This window comes from Nicotiana tabacum, chromosome 17, assembly GCF_000715075.1.
Source record: "Nicotiana tabacum cultivar K326 chromosome 17, ASM71507v2, whole genome shotgun sequence".
NCBI classification, from domain to species: Eukaryota; Viridiplantae; Streptophyta; class Magnoliopsida; order Solanales; family Solanaceae; genus Nicotiana; species Nicotiana tabacum.
Window position 1 is genome coordinate 60801281 of NC_134096.1, and position 19285 is coordinate 60820565.

At 38.7% G+C, this 19285-nt stretch overlaps 1 protein-coding gene across 1 annotated transcript; it reads left to right on the plus strand.

Annotated features, from left to right (window-relative positions):
* Positions 1 to 13750: 13750 nt before the first annotated feature.
* Positions 13751 to 17511, plus strand: LOC142171883 (uncharacterized). The gene is made up of 3 exons (XM_075235594.1): positions 13751 to 13988; positions 14198 to 14392; positions 17375 to 17511. Exons 1-3 carry the CDS (start codon positions 13751 to 13753, stop codon positions 17509 to 17511), a joined length of 570 nt encoding a protein of 189 aa, XP_075091695.1.
* Positions 17512 to 19285: the final 1774 nt, after the last annotated feature.

The following is a 19285-nucleotide window of genomic DNA, read 5'->3' on the forward strand; positions in this document are numbered from 1 at the left end:
GACCTGAGACTTGCATTTGATGGCGCCGGGACTTGCGGTAATTCTGTATCACTACAGGTTCTACCCTTCAGTATCAGAAAGGTAAAAAGAACAATTCTAAAATTCACATAATGTTTCTTTAGAGAGGGAGTCTCAGTTGTGGTACAGGTTCTACCCTTCAGTATCAGAAAGGTAAAAAGAACAATTCTAAAATTCACATAAGGTTTCTTTAGAGAGGGAGTCTCAGTTGTGGTACTTATGGTGTGCTTGAGAAGTAATACGACGGCTTATGGGCCTTGGAGCAGTGTGTTTATATGCTAGGATCTCTTGTGGTGAGATTTGGGTAAGAATTTTATCTAAACATGGTTGAGGCACTAGTTACCTGAATTAATTGTGATAACTATGCCTTATGGGTGCGTATATGTGAGGGGCTTGAGACCATGTGCGAGCATCGGGGAAATACTAAGGCTATAATATGCCTAGAGTTGACTGTAAGCTTAAAGCTATAATGTTTTCTCATAGTTGTACCATTGTTGTGAACTATTTGAGCTATACTTGAGGTTACGAAGTGTAACGACCCGACTGGTTGTTTTGAGAATTACAACTCCGTTACCCCATTTACTGCTCAATTTGTGCTTTACAGTTATTATGTGACTTGCCGGGGTAATTGGTTCAGGTCCGGTGAGGTTTTGGAATGAATTGAGACACTTAGTCTCAAGAATAAAAGCTTAAGTTGAAAAGGTTGACCGAATATCGACTTATGTGTAAACGACCCCGAAATAGAGTTTTGATGATTCCAGTAGCTTCGTATGGTGATTTTGGACTTAGGAGCGTGTCCGAAAAATTATTTGGAAGTCCGTAGTTAAATTAGACTTGAAATGGCTAAAATAGAAATATAAGTTTGGAAGTTTGACCGGGGAGTTGACTTTTTGATATCAGGGTCGGGATTCGATTTTGGAAATTTAAAAAGGTTTGTTATGTCATTTATGACTTGTGTGCAAAATTTGAGGTCAATTGGACTTGATTTGATAGGTTTCGGCATCGAATGTAAAAGTTGGAATTTTTTTAGTTTCATTTAGCTTGAATTGGGGTATAATTCGCGTTTTAGCATTGTTTGACATGATTTTAGGCTTTGACTAAGTTCGTATGACGTTTTGGGACTTATTGATATAATTGGTTGAAGTCCCAGGGGACTCCGGTGGATTTCAGATGGCTAACAGATCGAATTTTGGGTTTAGGAAAATTTTGAAGAATTCCTGTGCTGGTGCCATCGCTTCTGTGGAAGATTGGTTGCAGAAGTGACTTCCATGAAGCGAGCAACTCCTCATAAAAGTGAAATGGGGAGGTAAGTTGCTCATCGCATAAGCATGAATATTTGTGCACCTGCAACATCGCAGGTGCCGTCACTGGAAAACGCACGAGCGAAACTCTTCGCAGGTGCAGAGCACCTTACCCAAAAGCACGACCGCAAATGCGGTCCTGGGCATCGCATAAGCGATAACTGATGGCCAAGTTATTCTCACAGAAGTGAGATTTATACCGTAGAAATGGCGGTCGCAGATGTGACAATGCGACTGCAAATGCGGAAACGCTGGGAAGAACCCTTTAAGTTAGAGGGTTCAATATATTCACCCATTTTTCAGATTTTGGAGCTCGGATTTGGAGATTTTGGGACGAATTTTACCACACAACTTGGGGTAATTGTTATTGACTCACTTGTGATTATATTTCATGGATTAATCTTCATTTCTGGCGTATGGTTATTAAATTTTCAAGAGAAATTGAAGGAAATTTCTATAATTTCATAAAATAAATTTTCGAGTTTTGAATACCGATTCAGAGTTGGATTTGAGTGAAATTAGTATGGTTGAACTAGTAATTGAATGGGTTGTCGGTTTTTGTGATTTCGTTGGATTCCAAGACGTGGGCCCCACTGTCGACTTTTCGAGCAGAGTTGGAAATTTTTATAAATTGTTAAATTGTAAGCATTGGAGTATATTTTGATTATTTTGCACGTTGTTTGACTAGTTTCGGACCGTTTAACTCGGAATTGAGGAGATAGGAAGGCGTTTGGGGGTTGATATACGCGGAATAGAATTTTCGGAGTATTGTTCAGCTTGCTCGGCATTGGATTCGGCTTGTTCGAGGTAAGTAACTCTTCTAAACTTGGAGCTGAGGGTATAAATCCTTGAATTACGTGTTATGTGAATTGTATGAAGGTGACACACATTCTAGGTGACGGGCGTGTGGGCGTGCACCATAGAAATTGTGTCTTAAATAAATTCTGTGGAGTTGTAAATTAAAGAATCATGTCATTATCCGTATATCCTCCACGTGTTAGAGAAATTATGTTGAGACTCGTATTAAAGATCATGTTTAGGCTACGTGCCGATGTTTTGGGACCCATAGGGTCGTGTTGCTGTTGAATTAATTGTTTTAAAATGTACATTTCATACTCAGTCATGTTCATCCGTTATGAGGATATTGATGGGATCGAGTTGCGTGCTACAGCAGACCATATCAGCTTTATATAAATTATTATTATATGGATCGGGGTTGCCCGCCTGCAGCAGGCCATATCATCTTTATATATTATTGTTATTATTATTATATGGATCGGGGTTGCCCGCATGCGGCAGGCCATATCGGCTTTATATAACGCTTGGGCTGAAGGAACCCCTCCGGATCTGCACCCCTCATAGTGAGCGTAGATGATTTATATTCGGGATTGACTTCCCAGGGCATGTACTTGTCTTATTTATTTATTTATTTATTTACATTGGGGATAGACTTCCTAGGACATGGGGTTGCCTTATTTATTTGTATTTTCCCTGGGCATGGATCTTGCCCGAATCATTTATTATATTTGGGATGGAGTTTCCTGGGCTGGATTGGCCCTGTATAGTACTAAGTGACTGAATGTCAGTAATATATATATATATATATATATATATGTATATATATATATGGGATGGATCTTCCCTTGGCTAGATTGGCCATATACAGTACTGAATAATTGGGTAGTCTGAGAGTGTGAGTACGTGAGTTCATCACTATGCTGCATTGCATTAGACATGCATACTTGAGATGTAGGCATAGAATAGTATTTTTTCTCATGCCATTTGATAATGAAATTCCTTATTTGTTGTTAAAGTTTTTGAGAAAAATCATAGATTTCAGACTTACTCATATTTTTGGTGATTTCGGCAAAAGAATTGAGTTAAACTGTTATAATTGAAAAGAAAATGTTATTTTCCGGAATTGTAAACGAGCTGAGCATTTTATCATTGAATTATTACATGTGCTACTTTAATTATATTGTTATGGATTGTTACTAGTTATTGGAGTGGACTCTGACCTTGGTATAAGCTCGTCACTACTTTCAACCTAAGGTTAGGTTTGTTACTTATTGAGTACATGGGGTCGGTTGTACTCATACTATACTTATGCACCTTGCGTGTAGATTTCTGATGTTGATGTCGCTACATACGGCGGGAGCTGGATCTGAAGGTGTACCTGCGTTCTAGTTATTGCTGCCTCTTGTTCTTGATAGCTCTAGAATTCACAATATATTCATATATATATATATATATATATATATATATATATATATATATATATATATATATATTTCAAATAGATGATGTATTTTTTTATTTTACACCTGCTTTGTAAATTCTAATCTTAGAAGCTCATGATTTGTACTACCAGTCCTTGGGGAATGTATTAGAGTCAGTTAAATATTAATTGAATCAGATTGTTGTTATTTGGCTTACCTCGCAGGTGAGGTTAGGTGCCATCATGACTTGTTGAATTTTGGGTCGTGACACGAAGAGGTTAACTCCCTAAATAAATTTGGTAATTACAATTTGTGTGTTAACTTGCCGATTTGAGTTGTGATAGCACACCTTTTACATGCCTACTCTATGGCATGTTATTTATACCAGTCCAGGAGCATAAGAGTCTTATTTCAATTATCATATACATGTGTACTTATTTGATTGCTCTTGTATGATATGCTGGGACCGGAGGCCTGTGACCATGCCGTGCAATTGATGTTAATGTGAGCTCGAGGAGAGCTGTTTGCCATTATTAGATCCGTGTGTCTTGGTTCTACTATATATGATGAGCTCATAGCAATGCGGTTGTGGTGGTGCTTGTTGAACTTGTAATACAGTTCTCTTCTTTGAGACATATCCCATTTTTTGCTAAACGGATTGCGCAATTGTGGCTTGAGTTATATTGGTGTGGTATGTTTGTGGGATAGTTGTGTTTAATAATATAAGGCCATTGGACCTAAAATATGTACTATCGGGTTTGATTACGGTATATTCAGGAGGATAATATTGAAAGCCGGCGTAGAAAGTGATTATGATTCTGGTTGGGGCGAGAGAGCTCCATGACTTGTTGATCTGATAAGTGGTCAGGAGATTCCGCGTGTTTCTTTCATTATCAGCAGTGTGCGAAGGTTTTGGGAACGAGGTTTTGTTTGATATGGGGTTTAATACTAGTACCAGGTTGGTTTTGAGTAGTTACTGTGATCGGTAATGGTGTTGCGAGAATGCGAGTTGTGTAGTATGTTATGTGATTTTATCCGGGGTTATAGTTAAGGATTAAAATAGCTTATTCAAACTTATATAGTGTGTAGATGTGAGACTCAGGTCTTATAGGAAATTCTGGATGTTGGAAATTGGGTTCTAAATTTTACGGACCAAGGTTAAAGTAATGTCTTCAATTGTGTTGTGTTGTCAGGCCTATATGTAATAGGGTGGCATGGGATCACCCCCGATATGTGCGTGGTAAGGTGGAATAGTGATTTGAAGGTTTGGGAATAACTCTTGGCACTTTCGAGGACAGACGTATGTTTAAGTGGGGGATAATGTAACGACCCAACCGATCGTTTTGGGAATTTGCGCTCCTTTCTATTATTTGAAGTCTTGAATAGCTTCATACGATGTATTATGACTTGTGTGAATTATCGGTTTTGGTTTTTAGGTATTTCAGAGTTAGTTTGAAAGAATGAAATTCAAGGTTTAAAGCTTAAGTTGAAAGGTTGACCGAATGTTAACTTATATGTAAACGACTCCGGAATGAGTTTTGATGATTCCTTTAGGTCCAGATGGTGATTTTGGACTTGGACGTATGCCTGGAATTTAATTTGAATATTTCTAGAATGTTTCAACACCAATCGGCGAAAGGTTGAAATTTGAAGGTTTGGAAGGTTCATGAGTTTGACCGGGAGTGGACTTTTTAAATCAAGGTCGAATTCCAATTCCAGAAGTTGGAACAGGTCCGTAATGTCAAAAAAGATTTGTGTGCAAAATGTAAGGTCAATTAGACGTGTTTTGATAGGTTTCAACATCGAATGTGGAATTTAGAAGTTCATAAGTTCTTAGGCTTGAATCGATGCACTATTCGTGTTTTTATCTTTGTTAGGTGTGATTTGAGAACTCGAGTAGGTCCGTGTTATGTTACGGGACTTGTTGGTATATTCGGATGGGGTCCCGAGTGGCTCTGGTGTGTTCCGGGGCGAGTTTTGGCACTCTCATGATATTCTTGGAATATTAGGAATGCGGGGGAACATTTTGGAGTGCTGAGGCAAAGCCTCATGCGGACCTTAGAGGAGAATTGCGGACCACAGAAATCCTTTTGCGGCCGCAGAAAAGGGATTCTACAGGTTTGATGATCTAACTTCAGAAGCTTATATCTTTTGATTTTTACGGAATGTAGAGTTGATCCAAAAGTAAAAGTTGTAACCCTTTGAGTCTAGTTTTCAGAAAGATAAATTAATCATCATTTGAAAATTTGTACCAAAAGTTATGGTCAATTTACTGAAGCCTAGTAGTGCAGTGGCTATTGAAGTGCGGCTGCAAAATTTGGATTGTGGCCGCAGAACCTGGAATGTGCGGACTGCACAAAAATTTTGCGGTCAGCACAATGTGAGATCAGATTGTTGTACCTTATAAATGAGGGTTAGATTATTATTTCATATTTGGACTTTGGGCGCTCGGTTTGTGGCGATGTTTCGTGGGATCTTCAAGAAATTCATCGGGGTAAGTGATTCTAATTCGAATTTGGTTAGTATACATGAATATATCATGGGTTTCATCATTTAATTAGTATTTTGAGATATAAATTTGGGGAAAAATGTAGAAATTTCATAAAATGAATTTATGGGATTTGAATGTCGATTCAGAGTCGGATTTGAGTGAAACTAGTATGGTTGGACTCGTAATTGAATGGGTTGTAGGATTTTGTAAATTTTGTCGGATTTTGAGATGTGGGATCCACTGCCGACTTTTCGAGCGGAATTGGAAATTTTTATAAAATTTTAAATTGCAAGCATTGGAGTATATTTTAATTAATTTGCACATTGTTTGAATAGATACGAATCGTTTGGCTTAAATTGAAGAGATATGAAGGCGTATGGAGGTTGATACGCACAAAATGGAATTTCCGGAGTATTGTTTAGCTTGCTCGGCATTGGATTAGCTTGTTTGAGGTAAGTGTTTAGCCTAACTTGGTTGAGAGAAGTTTTCCTACTAATTGCCATTGTTTGTTACATGCGGGGGTGATATAAATATGAGGTGACGGGAATATATGCATGTGCCAGTGTTAATCATGCTCGGGGGTAAATTAGCAGATACATGAGTTGAAGATCATTTTTGAGACTTTTTGAAATACTGGAATAATAAAGTACTTGAAGTTCATTGAATTGTTATTGGCTTGAAAGCCGTGATTGATGTTCAATTTGGAACATTCATTTAAACACTCTTCTTGATGTTATTTATGCTTCCTACCTTGCTTGTTAATGATATACATGTGCTTGGTAAGGAAGAGTGTAAGGCACGGAGGGTGATGCCGTGCCATTTCATGTACATTATCATGCGAGGGAGAGTGTAAAACACGAAGGGTGATGTCCTTCCATTCATATACATTAATATGCACGAGGGATAATGTCATGCCATTTCATTTACTTTATCATGTGAGGATGAGAGTAAAAGCACGAAGGGTGATGCCGTTCCATTATTTTTATATTATCATATGTTCATGGCATGAAGGGTGTTTCCGTGCAGGCGAGGAAATGGGACATACACTATATTGTGATATCTTTTTGTTGTGTATACTTTCATGCCTTTATCTTGAGCTGTTATTGTGCACCTATGTTTTTTTATGTGACTTGTAGTCGTTGTTTTTTCTGTGTCCTCTACCCCAAGTGTTGCTATGTTATCCATGCCTTCTATCTGTTTAACTTGCAAATATTATGATTTTCTTCTTGTTTGTTATATTTGTATCTAAGCCTTCTACCATGCTAATTAGTGAAATTTATATTTTTCCATCCTAATTGCTGTCATAATTTCTATGCCCCTTTTTCCTAGCCTGTTTCTGTGGTCCATATGTACTGCTTTGTTCATTGTTGCTTCCTCTGTACCTCCCACCACTATTTTAAAAGGCGTTTCTGGGGCGAGCCCCGGGGCGAGCCCCGGGGCGAGCCCCGGGGCGAGGCGTACCAAAAATGCCCCGGGGAGATGGTGTGGGGAGAAAGTCTCAAGAGGCGTACGCCCCACAATTTGGGGCGTACGCCCGGGCGTTCGGGGCGTACGCCCGGGCGTTCGGGGCGTACGCCCAGAGACTTTTTCAAATTAATTTTTTTAAAAAAATTAGTCCTTCATATAATACCCAAATTCTCAAAAGTCAGTTTGGTAATTACTCAAAATATTTAAAAAGGAACTCAAAAGTATTAAATTTAAAAGTAAAGACCCTTTTTATTGATTTAAGCCCTAATTCATGGTTTTCCCAATTTTTTATCTTGTCCGCTAGTCTGCTAATATTTCCCAAAAGCAACGAATATTTTTTTTTTACACATACAAAGAGAACTACATTCTTCTTCATAGCATCAAATTCAAAGTTCAAATTATAGGTTAATTATCCTTTTTGTTCCTCCATATAGAAAACTTTATTCTTTTAGACTCAAATTACTTGTGCTTGTAAGTAACGTATAATAGATTGTTTTGATTAGTTTTTTTGTGGGGATGGAGCACACATATATATAGTTTTCTTCAATTTTTATGCAATTTTACCTGTTTATAAATATTTACTGTCATTATATTATTTTATAAAATATTAAAAATTAAATACCTATGGGGCTTACGCCCCGCTGAGGCATATGTAAAATGTCTCGCCTTACGCCAACGCCTTTTAAAACACTGGTCTTTACTACCAAAATTTTTAGCTGAAAAAATCATTTTGGAAACTTTCACCTCCCTCATGGGCAGTTTTTCAATACTTTACGCGGGCATAAGAATTGTGAAATTCCGGAAAAAAATTAAAAAAAATTCAAGCGGAAATGGTATTTTGAAAATTAGAGTTGTGTTTGGATAGGAATACAATTTAGAATTGTTTATGAATTTTTGGGAGTGATTTGAAGTGAAAATTTTGAAAAACAGCTTTTTGAATTTTCTATTGTGATTTCTCATAGTAATCTTTTTCTGCCTCACATAGTTGTTTCATTGTACCCTTATCTGTTATGTTCTATAATTGTTTCTATTGTTAGTATACTACATAGGTTATAACAATGAGTATCATTGTACTAAAAATCGTCGTCACTACTTCGACGAGATAAGACAAAATACTTACTGAGTACATGAAGTCGGTTGTACTCATACTACACTTCTGCACCTTATGTGCAGATTTTGGATGCTGATGTTACGGTGTATGGCAGGAACTGGCATTGAAGATGTTTCCGCAATCCAGTCATAGCTGCCTTTTATTCTTGGTAGCTTTAGAATCATTAATCTGTTCATGTATATTTCAAACAAATGATGTATTTTATTTCATATCAGCTTTGTAAATTCTAAATCTTAGAAGATCATGATTTGTACTACCAGTATTTGGGAAAAGTAGAAAGGTTCAGTTATTTTATCATTTATTTTCCTTGATAAACCTAATTAAATTGGATTGTAGTTAATTGGCTTACCTAAAGGGTTAGGTTAGGGGCCATCGCGACTTGTCGGATTTTGGGTCGTGACAGGTTTCCTTATTTGTTTCTAACTCTTCAACCTTTTTTTCCCATACAAGTGTTTCCCATAAAATACAAATTCCTTTTGGTGCACGAAGTTCTCCAATATGCGTATTCATTTAAGGACACAGACATGATCTCCTGGGAATTCTAACTCACATGAGAATACTGGCCTTTCACGTTCGAACAACATTCTGCCACTTGCTTGCTATATACCTAGTTTACTTGATATTCATCTTTCTTATATTTACCTTGGTATAGTGACAAGATTAAAATGACTCGACATTTAGACCCTCTTTGTGTCCTTGATTTGGTTGAATTGATAAGGACTTAGCCTGAATTATGGTCTAATATGTTGCTTTTTAGTGTAGGTGGTGTAGAGAGGGTTAGTGGACAGACAATGCACGAAGTGGGAGGAAACCAAGCTGAGGGAGGAAGAAGGCAAGGAAACAACAGATCAAAACTTTGAATACTTCATCTGAATCATTCAATACGAAAGTTTATTTGAATTTGTGGGTTGTAATGTTTTCTTGTCCTCTTAATACTTTTGTGATGAACAATATCTCCATTATGAAGAGAAGTGTTGCTGCAATTATCATTGTTTTATCGTATTTGGGTTAATTTCACGACTCTCATAGGTAATCGAAAGAGCTTGTAGAGTTATCAATTGACCCAATTTAGAGGAATAGTCGAGAAATGCATATGTTCATAGCACTTGTCATTAGGTTATTTAACGTATCTCTCATTCCTTCGGAAGAGGAATTTGATTCCTTAAGATAGCCTAATCATCTATTGACGCAGAAAGAGTCAATAAAACTTAAGAGTGAACTTAGCACATAGTTATCCCAAATAATAGTTGATCACATATCTTGTCAAAGCCTTTATTTGTCTCACTGACATTCAATTGTTGCTACTTAGCTACCCAATTTCCAATAATCATTCATAGTTGATAGTTTTAGTTTTACTCTTAGTTCGTTGAAAATTCAAAATCGAAGATTTATTTTCGTGAATACTGTCAAACGAAGATTTATTTGAACATTATTTAAACTAATCCATGTGAAGAAGATTTAATAACTATATTATCTTTGACTAGCAAGCCTAAGTTTTATACACTGGTTTGCGCTCGTCACATTTTGGTGTTGTTGCTGGGGATTGGCGATTAATAATGTTTAAAATAGTTTTCGGTGCTAATTCAGGAATAATATTTTTTACGTTCTTCGTGTCTACCCGCAAGCAACAAGTTAAGTTTGGTGGTGTATGACTCGATCCTCCTCCAAGGAATTTGTTCCATACAATCAAAAATTAGACAAGCACATGCGGCAGTAGAGAAGGGAGAAAGAATCAAGTGGATCCTTTTTGGGTCAGACTCAACTCAAAATACAATGATGAACAATGAAAAGGAAGTGGACTTATCTGTAAGAGAGGAAGCACAATAACAGTCTGCACGAGTAGTAGCTGAAGCAGCCCTTAGAGCTGCCGAGGAAACAGTTGAAGAGGGTCAAAGATTCAATCACAACCGACCCCTAGTTGAAGAAGAGTTTGAAAATGATCCCCCGAGGACTGGGAGGTCTCTAAGAGATTATGCCAGACCGGTCTACAACCAACGACAATCTAGTTTGAGGCCCCCACCCATTGATGCTAATAATTTTGAACTCAAGCAGGGAGTCATCCAGACCATTCAGAACAACTGCATTTTCAGAGGCAAACCCAATGAAGATCCTAACAACCATCTGATGGACTTTGATGAAATAACGAACACATTCCGCTACAATGGAGCATCACATGATGCTATATATATCAGAGCATTCTCGTTCTCACTAAAGGATGATGCAAAGTAGTGGCTAAGGAGTTTACCCACAGGTTTTATCCGTACGTGGGAGGAGATGACTACCAAGTTCCTGGAAACATAATTATCTTCGACTAAGACTGGAAGGATGAGGAAGGAGATTCACAATTTTAGCCAGGGAGAAGGGGAGACAGTGTTCGAGGTATGGGAAAGGTTTAAGGAGTTGTTGTAGAGGTGCCCTCATAATAGAATGGATCAATGGATGCAATTCCAGGATTTCTGGGATGGGTTAACTCCTTTATCAAGGAGATTGCTGAATAGTACAGTTGCAGGCCCTCTGATGAAGAAAACTCCGGAAGAGATTGTCACACTCATGAACGAACTATCTGAAGACATAGAACAATATCAGCCTCTACAGCCCAACAACTCAAGTCTAGAAGATCTAATTAAGGCGTTTATAAACAAATCAGATGAGAAACTTGAGAGTCAGAGCAAAGCCATTCGGGAATAGGGCACAACCATCCGGGAATAGGGCACGACCATCCAAAATTTAGAAAGACGGATGGGATAGATTGCAAAATTATTATCTGAAAGGGCTCCTAGGACTCTTCCCTCTGACACTGAGAAGAACCCAAAAGAGACGATCAAAGTTGTGTCTCTCAGGAGTGGAAAGATGTTAGAAGATCATATTGCAAAAGCAAAGGTTGAAAGGGTGAATAACTCAGCCAAAAGAGTAGAAAATTGGTGAGTCTTTGGCCACGGAGAACATCAGCAAGAAGGAAGATGATAAGCAAAAACCAAATAGTGAAGTTGAAAAAAACAAGCATATGCAGTGTTACCCTTTCCTCAGGAGATGAAGTGGGAGAAATTAGATAGATGTTTTAGGAAATTCTTAGAGATGCTGAAACAGATGTATGTGAACATCCTGTTCATTGAGATGCTTACCCTGATGCCTGCCTATGCAAAATTTTAGAAGGAAATCCTTTCAAGTAAACGAAAGCTAGAGGAAACGACGGTGGTCAAACTCAATGCACATTGTAGTGCCATCCTATAGAATAAAATTCATCAAAAGTGTGGGGATCCTGGTAGCTTCACTATACCCTGCTCTTTCAGGAGTGAAAATTTTGACAAAGCCTTGTGCGACTCAGGTGCATCCATTAATTTTATGGTATTATTTGTCTTCACAAAATCGGATGGAGAATTGGGGGTAAAAATCCGTGCCAATGTCATTGCAACTGGATGATCAGACAACTATTATACCAGAGGGAATAATTGAGGATATTCTGGTGAGGGCGGACAAATTTGTATTTCCTGTAGACTTCATTGTAGTAGACATGGAAGTGAATAATGAGGTACCCCTAATTTTTGGGAGACCATTACTTTGCACTGGTCGGGCTATTTTTGACATATATGAGGGTCAGCTCATGCTAAGAGTGGGAAATAAAAAGGTGGTTTTTCAAATGAAGAGAATGATGAAATACCCGTGTGATAAGGGGTCTTCCTATGCATGTTTCAAACTGGATTTGGTAGGACAGTTAGCTGAACAACACAAGCTAGACAAGATGGTATGTGATTTATTAGAAAGATGCATTACTCAATCGAGCACAACAGATGATGAAGACCCAGAGATCAAGATAGAGGCTGAGGTGTTGGAGGATGAAAACCAAGTGGTAGATGAAGAGGACTTTGAGAAGGAAATGACTAAGCCAAAACTGGAGTTGAAAGTACTCCTAACACATTTAAAATATGTTTTTTTTTGGTGACTAACAATTTTTCTATGATTGTTTATGCTGATTTGACAGATGAACAAGAACACATGCTAATGGAATTATTGTGGAAGCATAAAAAAGCAATCTGCTGTAGCATAGCCGATATTCAGGGAATTAGCCCCGCAATCTGCATGCACAATAGCTTGTTGGAAGAAGGTAGCAAACATGTAGTGCAGCCATGTCGCAAACAAAATAAAAACTTGGAGGAAGTGGTGCAGAAAGAGATACTCAAACTGCTGGATGCCGATATAATATTTTCCATCTCCGACAGCCCATGGATCAGCCCCGTACAGGTTGTGTTGAAAAAGGGTCATGACGGTGGTGAAGACTTAGGATAATGAATTAATACCTACCAGAACTGTCACTGGTTGGAGGATGTGTATCGACTACCAAAGGTTGAATGATACAACAAGGAAAGATTACTTTCCTCTGCCTTTCATTGATCTAATGTTGGAGAAGGTGGCAGGGCGTGAATGCTATTATTTCTTAGATGGTTATTTAAGGTACAATCAAATACGCATTGCTCCTGAAGATGTTGAGGAAACCATATTTACCTGCCCTTCAGGAATCTTTGCATACCGGAGAATGCCTTTTGAACTTTGCAATTCGCCAACTACATTTCATAGGTGCATGATGTCAATTTTTTCAGATTTGAAAGGGAAATGTTTAAAAGTGTTCATGGATGACTTCACTCTCTTTGTGCTGAAATGATGTGAAGACACTCACCTCATACTCAACTGGAAGAAGATTCACTTCATGGTCAAGAAGGGGATCGTTTTAGGCCACAAAATCACAACTGAATGCATCAAAGTCGATAGAGCTAAAGTAGATGTGATCGCTAAGCTCCCGCCACTAACTTCAGTGAAGAGCATTAGAAGTTTTCTAGGGCATGTAGGGTTTTATAGAAGGTTCATCAAGAATTTCTCCAGCGTCACCAAGCCCTTAATGACATTATTTGCCAAGGATGTGAAGTTTGTGTTTGATGTCGAGTGCCTCTGAGCGCTGATCAAGGGAAAGCTAGTGAATGCCCCCATAATGGTAACTCCCGATTGGAGAGAACCCTTTGAGATCATGTGCGATGCCAGTGATGTGGCAGTGGGGGTAGTGTTGGGGTAGAGAAGAGATAAAATATTCAAACCCATCTACTATGCAAGCCGGACTTTGAATGATTCCCAAGTAAACTATGCTACCACAGAGATGGAGTTCTTTGCAGTGGTCTTTGCTTTCGATAAATTCAGATATTATCTAGTGGGGATCAAAGTGATAGTACATACTGACCACTCAACACTGAAATATCTGCTAAGTAAGAAAGAGTCAAAACCGCGTCTGATGCGGTGGGTATTGTTGCTGCAAGAGTTCGATCTTGAAATCATGGACAGAAAGGGCATAGAAAACCAAGTGGCTGACCATCTGTCAGGGTTAGAGAAAATCACCTGTTGAAACTGTGGATATTAGGAAAGAGTTCCCGGATGAGCAGATGTTTTCCATTGCATTTCTCTCCGATAGACCGCTATGGTATGCTTACATAGCCAACTTTTTGGCTAGTGGGTAGCTACCAGATTTTTCCTCTGACCAGAAGAGGAAGTTGCAAAGTGAGGTAAAACGTTATTTCTAGAATGACCCGTTTGTTTAAATTGTGTGCAGATGGCTTGATTCAGAGATGTGTACCGGAAGGGGAAATGCAAAGCATACTATCCCACTATCATGATGGAGCAGCTAGAGGACACTATGGAGGAAATAGGATAGCAGCAAAAGTCATGGAAGCTGGATTTTACTGGTCGTCCTTGTACAAAGACGCAATAGCTTACGTCGCTATATGTGACAAGTGCCAACAGACAGGTAACATTAGCAAGAGGAATAAGATACCCCTAAATTCCATTCTAGTATGTGAAGTCTTTGATGCCTAGGTCATCGATTTTATGGGTCCCTTCCCATCGTCCAATTCGTATGAGTATATCCTAGTAGGTGTTGATTCCGTATCCAAATGGGTCGAGGCAATCCCTACTAGTACAAATGATGCTCGGGTAATATGTGAATTCTTGCAAAAGAACATCTTCACCCGCTTTGAAATTCCCCAGGTCATCATCAGTGACAATGGGTCATATTTTGTCAATAAACAGTTTGCCACACTGCTGTCTAAATATGGGATGACTCATAAAATAGGAACCACATACCATGCCCAAACTAGTGGGCAGGTGGAATTAGCTAACTGCGAACTCAAAATAATTCTAGAAAGAATGGTTAGTGCTTCCAGAAAAGATTGGTCAGTAAAGTTAGATGAAGCTCTATGGGCATATAGAACAACATTTAAAACAACCATAGGGACTTCACCCTTCAAGTTAGAATATGGAAAGTCATGTCACTTACCTATGGAGGTAGAGCATAAGGCTTATTGGGTAATTAAATTGCTTAATCTTGATCTTAGTCTTGCACGTAAACACATAATGTCATAGATGAATGAGCTGGAGGAATTTAGATTGGATGCGTATGAGAATGCGCAAATTTTCAAGGAAAAGACAAAATGGCATGACCGTCTAATTAAATCAAAAGAATTTCATGAAGGGGAAAAAGGTCATTCTATACAATTGTAGACTCAAATTATTCCCCGAAAAATTCAAGTCAAGATGGACGGGACCATATGTGGTGAAACTTGTATCACCATACAGGGCGATTGAGGTCCAAAACATGGAAGGAACGGAGAGTTTCAAGGTGAACGGCCACAGGTTAAAACCGTATCTTGTTGGATGATTTGCTAACCAATCCTCGAGCATCATAATTAGTTGAGTATGCCCGGATGAGTCAAGCTAACAGCTATAACTCATAACTACCTCTAACCTTTTTACTAGTTTGATTTTTTTTTTTTGTAGTTTAGGCTAGGTAAATTTAGTGTATAGTGTGAGTTGGTAGTTGCATGGATGTATAGTTTGTGGAATGGTAGAGTTGAGGTCTTCAAAGGGTATTTTGTGCACGTATAGGTGCGCTGCAGTGCACCTGGAGGGGTTCATCGCGGACTTGAACGTGCAAAAATCGTCGTCGGCATGTCTGAATATGCGCGGTCGCGCATGAGAAGGCTTGAGCGCACATATGGGCATGCATGTGTCACTGAAACACTAGAAGATATGTGCGGCGACACACGTTTTGACCCATACGCACATCTGACCGCACACCAGGTAAGTTTTCTAACCTTTTCATTTAACCCGAATTTTAGACCCACCATCTAAGTCTTTTCTCTTCTTTTAACTCTTTCTTTCTTCTCTCACCACAGACAACCCTAACCCATTTCCTCCTCCTCCTCCTCCTCCTCCTCCTCTCTCTCTCTCTCTCTCTATCGCCTAAACCCCACTCCCTATCTCCCTCACTCACTCTCTCTCTCTCTCTCTATCGCCTAAACCCCACTCCCTATCTCCCTCACTCACTCTCTCTCTCTCTCTCTCTCTCTCTCTCTCTATCGCCTAAACCCCACTCCCTATCTCCCTCACTCACTCTCTCTCTCTCCCCAATCCTCTACCCTAACCACCTAGTGTGTCTTCCTCACTTGAATTCTCAGGTATGTACCTTATTCTCTCTTTTTCATTATTTTATTTTCTTTTTAGGATCCAGGGAATGGTTGTCACTGAGGATGATGAAATTTTAGGTTGCTAAGAATATGAATTGGTTGTTTGTGTAGTCCACCTAGGGCTAAATTTGTGCTTGTAAGGAATAAGAAGAGCTTTGCATGTGACGTGTTTGTTTAAATTCCACAATGGGGATTTGGTGGGTCTTGAGGTGTGTTAGCAATTGTTGGTCACCCAATGATATTCCACTTCAATTTACATGGGCGATCGAGTAAATAGGGGATATATAATATTAATGGGGTGGATACGTAACATGGCAATGTGTATTGTAGATTTGTTGATACTGTGTGGGTGAAGTTTGAGTAACCTATTGGTACAAAGTGTTTGTATGGTAACTGATATTCGTTTGGATTGTTGTAAGTGCAAATGACCACTTCGAAGATGTGGGCATATCTAGGTCGTGTGCTTCCGTATCCTCTCGCCCATATGATAAAAAACAAATTTATCTCCTAGGATGCTCAAGACCGGGTTCATAGTAAGGCAGACAAAAATCATGTACCTGAAAGAGGAATAGACATCAGAGCTCTCCTTAATGATTATCTCAAGGTTCATGATGACTTAGTCAGGCGGGGATTGGGCGTGTTCTTCGAAGAACATGATAAAGCCAATTTGGATGTTGTTAGGGAATTCTATGCGAATTGACCGGAACATGAGGACTACGTGTGTACAGTCAAAAAGAAAAAAAGTCGATTTCTCTAAGGAAGCTATCCAAAGAGCCTACAACTTACCAGAGTATGTGGACCAAATTTGTGAAACCAATCACTTTGTGGAGCACAACAAAGAACCATACTCGTGGGCTATGTTATTTTAGACTATATGTGTGCCCGGAAAAGAGGTGGTGTGGTTAATAAAGGATCACAAATTTCACTCCACTGCACTAACGTTTGAAGGGAAGTGTTGGTTACACATCATTAACAATCGATTGATGCATTCCCGCAATAAAACTGAGGTGAATGGTACCTGAGAAGCTCTGATATGGTGCCTGGTCAATAAACACGACTTTGATGTGGCTAAGGTCATTCGGGACGAGATGGCAATTCGCTATCCGGTGCAGAGGTATGGGTTTTTTTCCCATCGTTAGTCACCCGGTTGTGCCGTAAGGGAAGGGTACCAGAAAACAAGGCTACGGAGGGAAAAGTATAGAGATTGAATAAATTACGGGCTAATAAAGTCATCATTGGTAAGGAACATGTTGTTGCTGCTGAAGGTGAGAGTAAGGAGTCAGATGCACCCGTGGAGGAAAGGGAGGTGCACGGGGAAGAAGTTGGTGCTAGTGCCTCGTGTGAGCAGGTGGTCGGAGAACTAGGCAGCTTGTGGGAATCAAGGGTGGTTGCTTTGGAATAGGACATGGCTGAGACACGCACTTTTGTTGATGATTTTGGCACTCGAGTGGAGTCACTTGCTAGGCAAAATTCAAAGTCCGAGCGAAAGATCATGGCATGGCTGTGTGTAGGGGTGTACATGGACTGGGTTGGTTCGGTTTTTATCAAAACCAAAGAAACCAACTATATCGGTTTGGATTTGTTCGGTTTTGGCTCGTTTTTCGGGTTTTTTGCTACTTAAATATTGTTTCATTGTTACTTTTTAAAATACTTTTTAAAGTAAATATAGGTTTAGTAAAAATTAAAAAAATTGACAAACATATTATCTATTAAATATTCTTATGAGAGAATCTACTTAGTAACACATGATAGTTATTTTTTTAGTCGTCTGACAATATTTTTCGTTGATGTACACTTTCAAGGTTAACCGAATTTAGTAATTGAACATAAAAATCAATATGATACCTAAATAATAATAACCACTTCAAATTCAAAACATATATAAGAATTTAATTGATATCTTGACATATGAATATAGAAGAATAAAGATATTGACGTATTTCAGTAACACCTCATAAGAAAGTGATCATACAACCCATTATTTAAGGTTAATAAATATGGAACACTTCATATTTTTATTAAATATTATATCACGTAATAGAATCACAAATATTTTCTAGACATTGTTTAAATAAAATTCTATATAAAATATTAAAAGTATATATTTATATGTCGGTTTGGTTCAGAATGTTTTACTCAATACCAAACCAAATCAAACCAAACCTAGTCGGGTTTTTTACTCGATTTTGTTTGACTTATCGATTTGGTGTGATTTTTCAGTTCGATTTGTACACCCCTAGCTGCGTGCACTCGGCCGGGCGTGTTATATGGACCTCGGCACAGTCTCCGACACAGATTGATCCAGTCAAAGGAGTTTCCTTCACCTTTAAATTTTAATTTTATGACATGGGGACATGCCACTAGTTAAGTGTAGGGGTGGGGGGTAGTAAATAGTTACTGTTTATTTGCTTTCCAATTGAAAAGCAATTCTTATCCTTTTAGGATAACGACTTCACTTGTACTTCCATGGGTTTCTTGTTTGGATGTTTACGTGGTCGTAATATTTTGAACCAAATACTTTGTAGAGTAGATTTTAGTTTCTTTTAGATAAGTTTTTGAAAAGTTGATGGTGGTTGGAAAAATTGACCGTTCCTGACTTGTGAGATACATGATCCTGTCCTTGTAAGTGAGAGAGACCATTGGTGACTGTGATCTAAATTGAGTGCCTATCCAAAATACTATGTGTGGTGAGATGAATGCTTGCGTATAGTCATGCCCGACAAGGTCTAAAACTTGGCTTGTTTGTGACTCAAGGCGAAATCATAGGTAATAGTTGAGTTTGGAGATGATCGTAGGCCTTCTTTGATAGCCCTTTTCTGTTTCTTCGACCCCTCCAATGAATTGACAAAGTTATCACTAGTTAGCCCAGTTGAGCCTAATTTCCTCTTACTTGGGCAACCAAATTACAACCTGAACCCGTAGCCGTCCCTAAGCACTTGAATTACTTTTGCGTGATTCTAGATAAAAAGAGTTAAGTGTGGGGTTGGGGGTTGGTTTTGAGTGGAACCAATAAGAAGTGCAAAGGGTGCACCATCATGAATGTATGTGAGGTACGCGAGCAGGGGATTGTGAAAAGCGATAACACTCTCATGTTGTGCAAAGTAAACATTCCTCTATTGTTGATAAATCCTTGTTATAATGTACTTAAAGAAATGGGAACTAAGTGCTATTCTAAA

Bases quoted from the DNA above. Each gene is read 5' to 3' on its own strand.
- LOC142171883 (XM_075235594.1), top strand. From the start codon at position 13,751: ATGGAGTTCTTTGCAGTGGTCTTTGCTTTCGATAAATTCAGATATTAT. The intron at 13,989-14,197 runs GTTGAAACTGTG...AATTGTGTGCAG, and splicing joins AGGGTTAGAGAAAATCACCT to ATGGCTTGATTCAGAGATGT. The intron at 14,393-17,374 runs GTAACATTAGCA...TTGCTGCTGAAG, and splicing joins TGACAAGTGCCAACAGACAG to GTGAGAGTAAGGAGTCAGAT.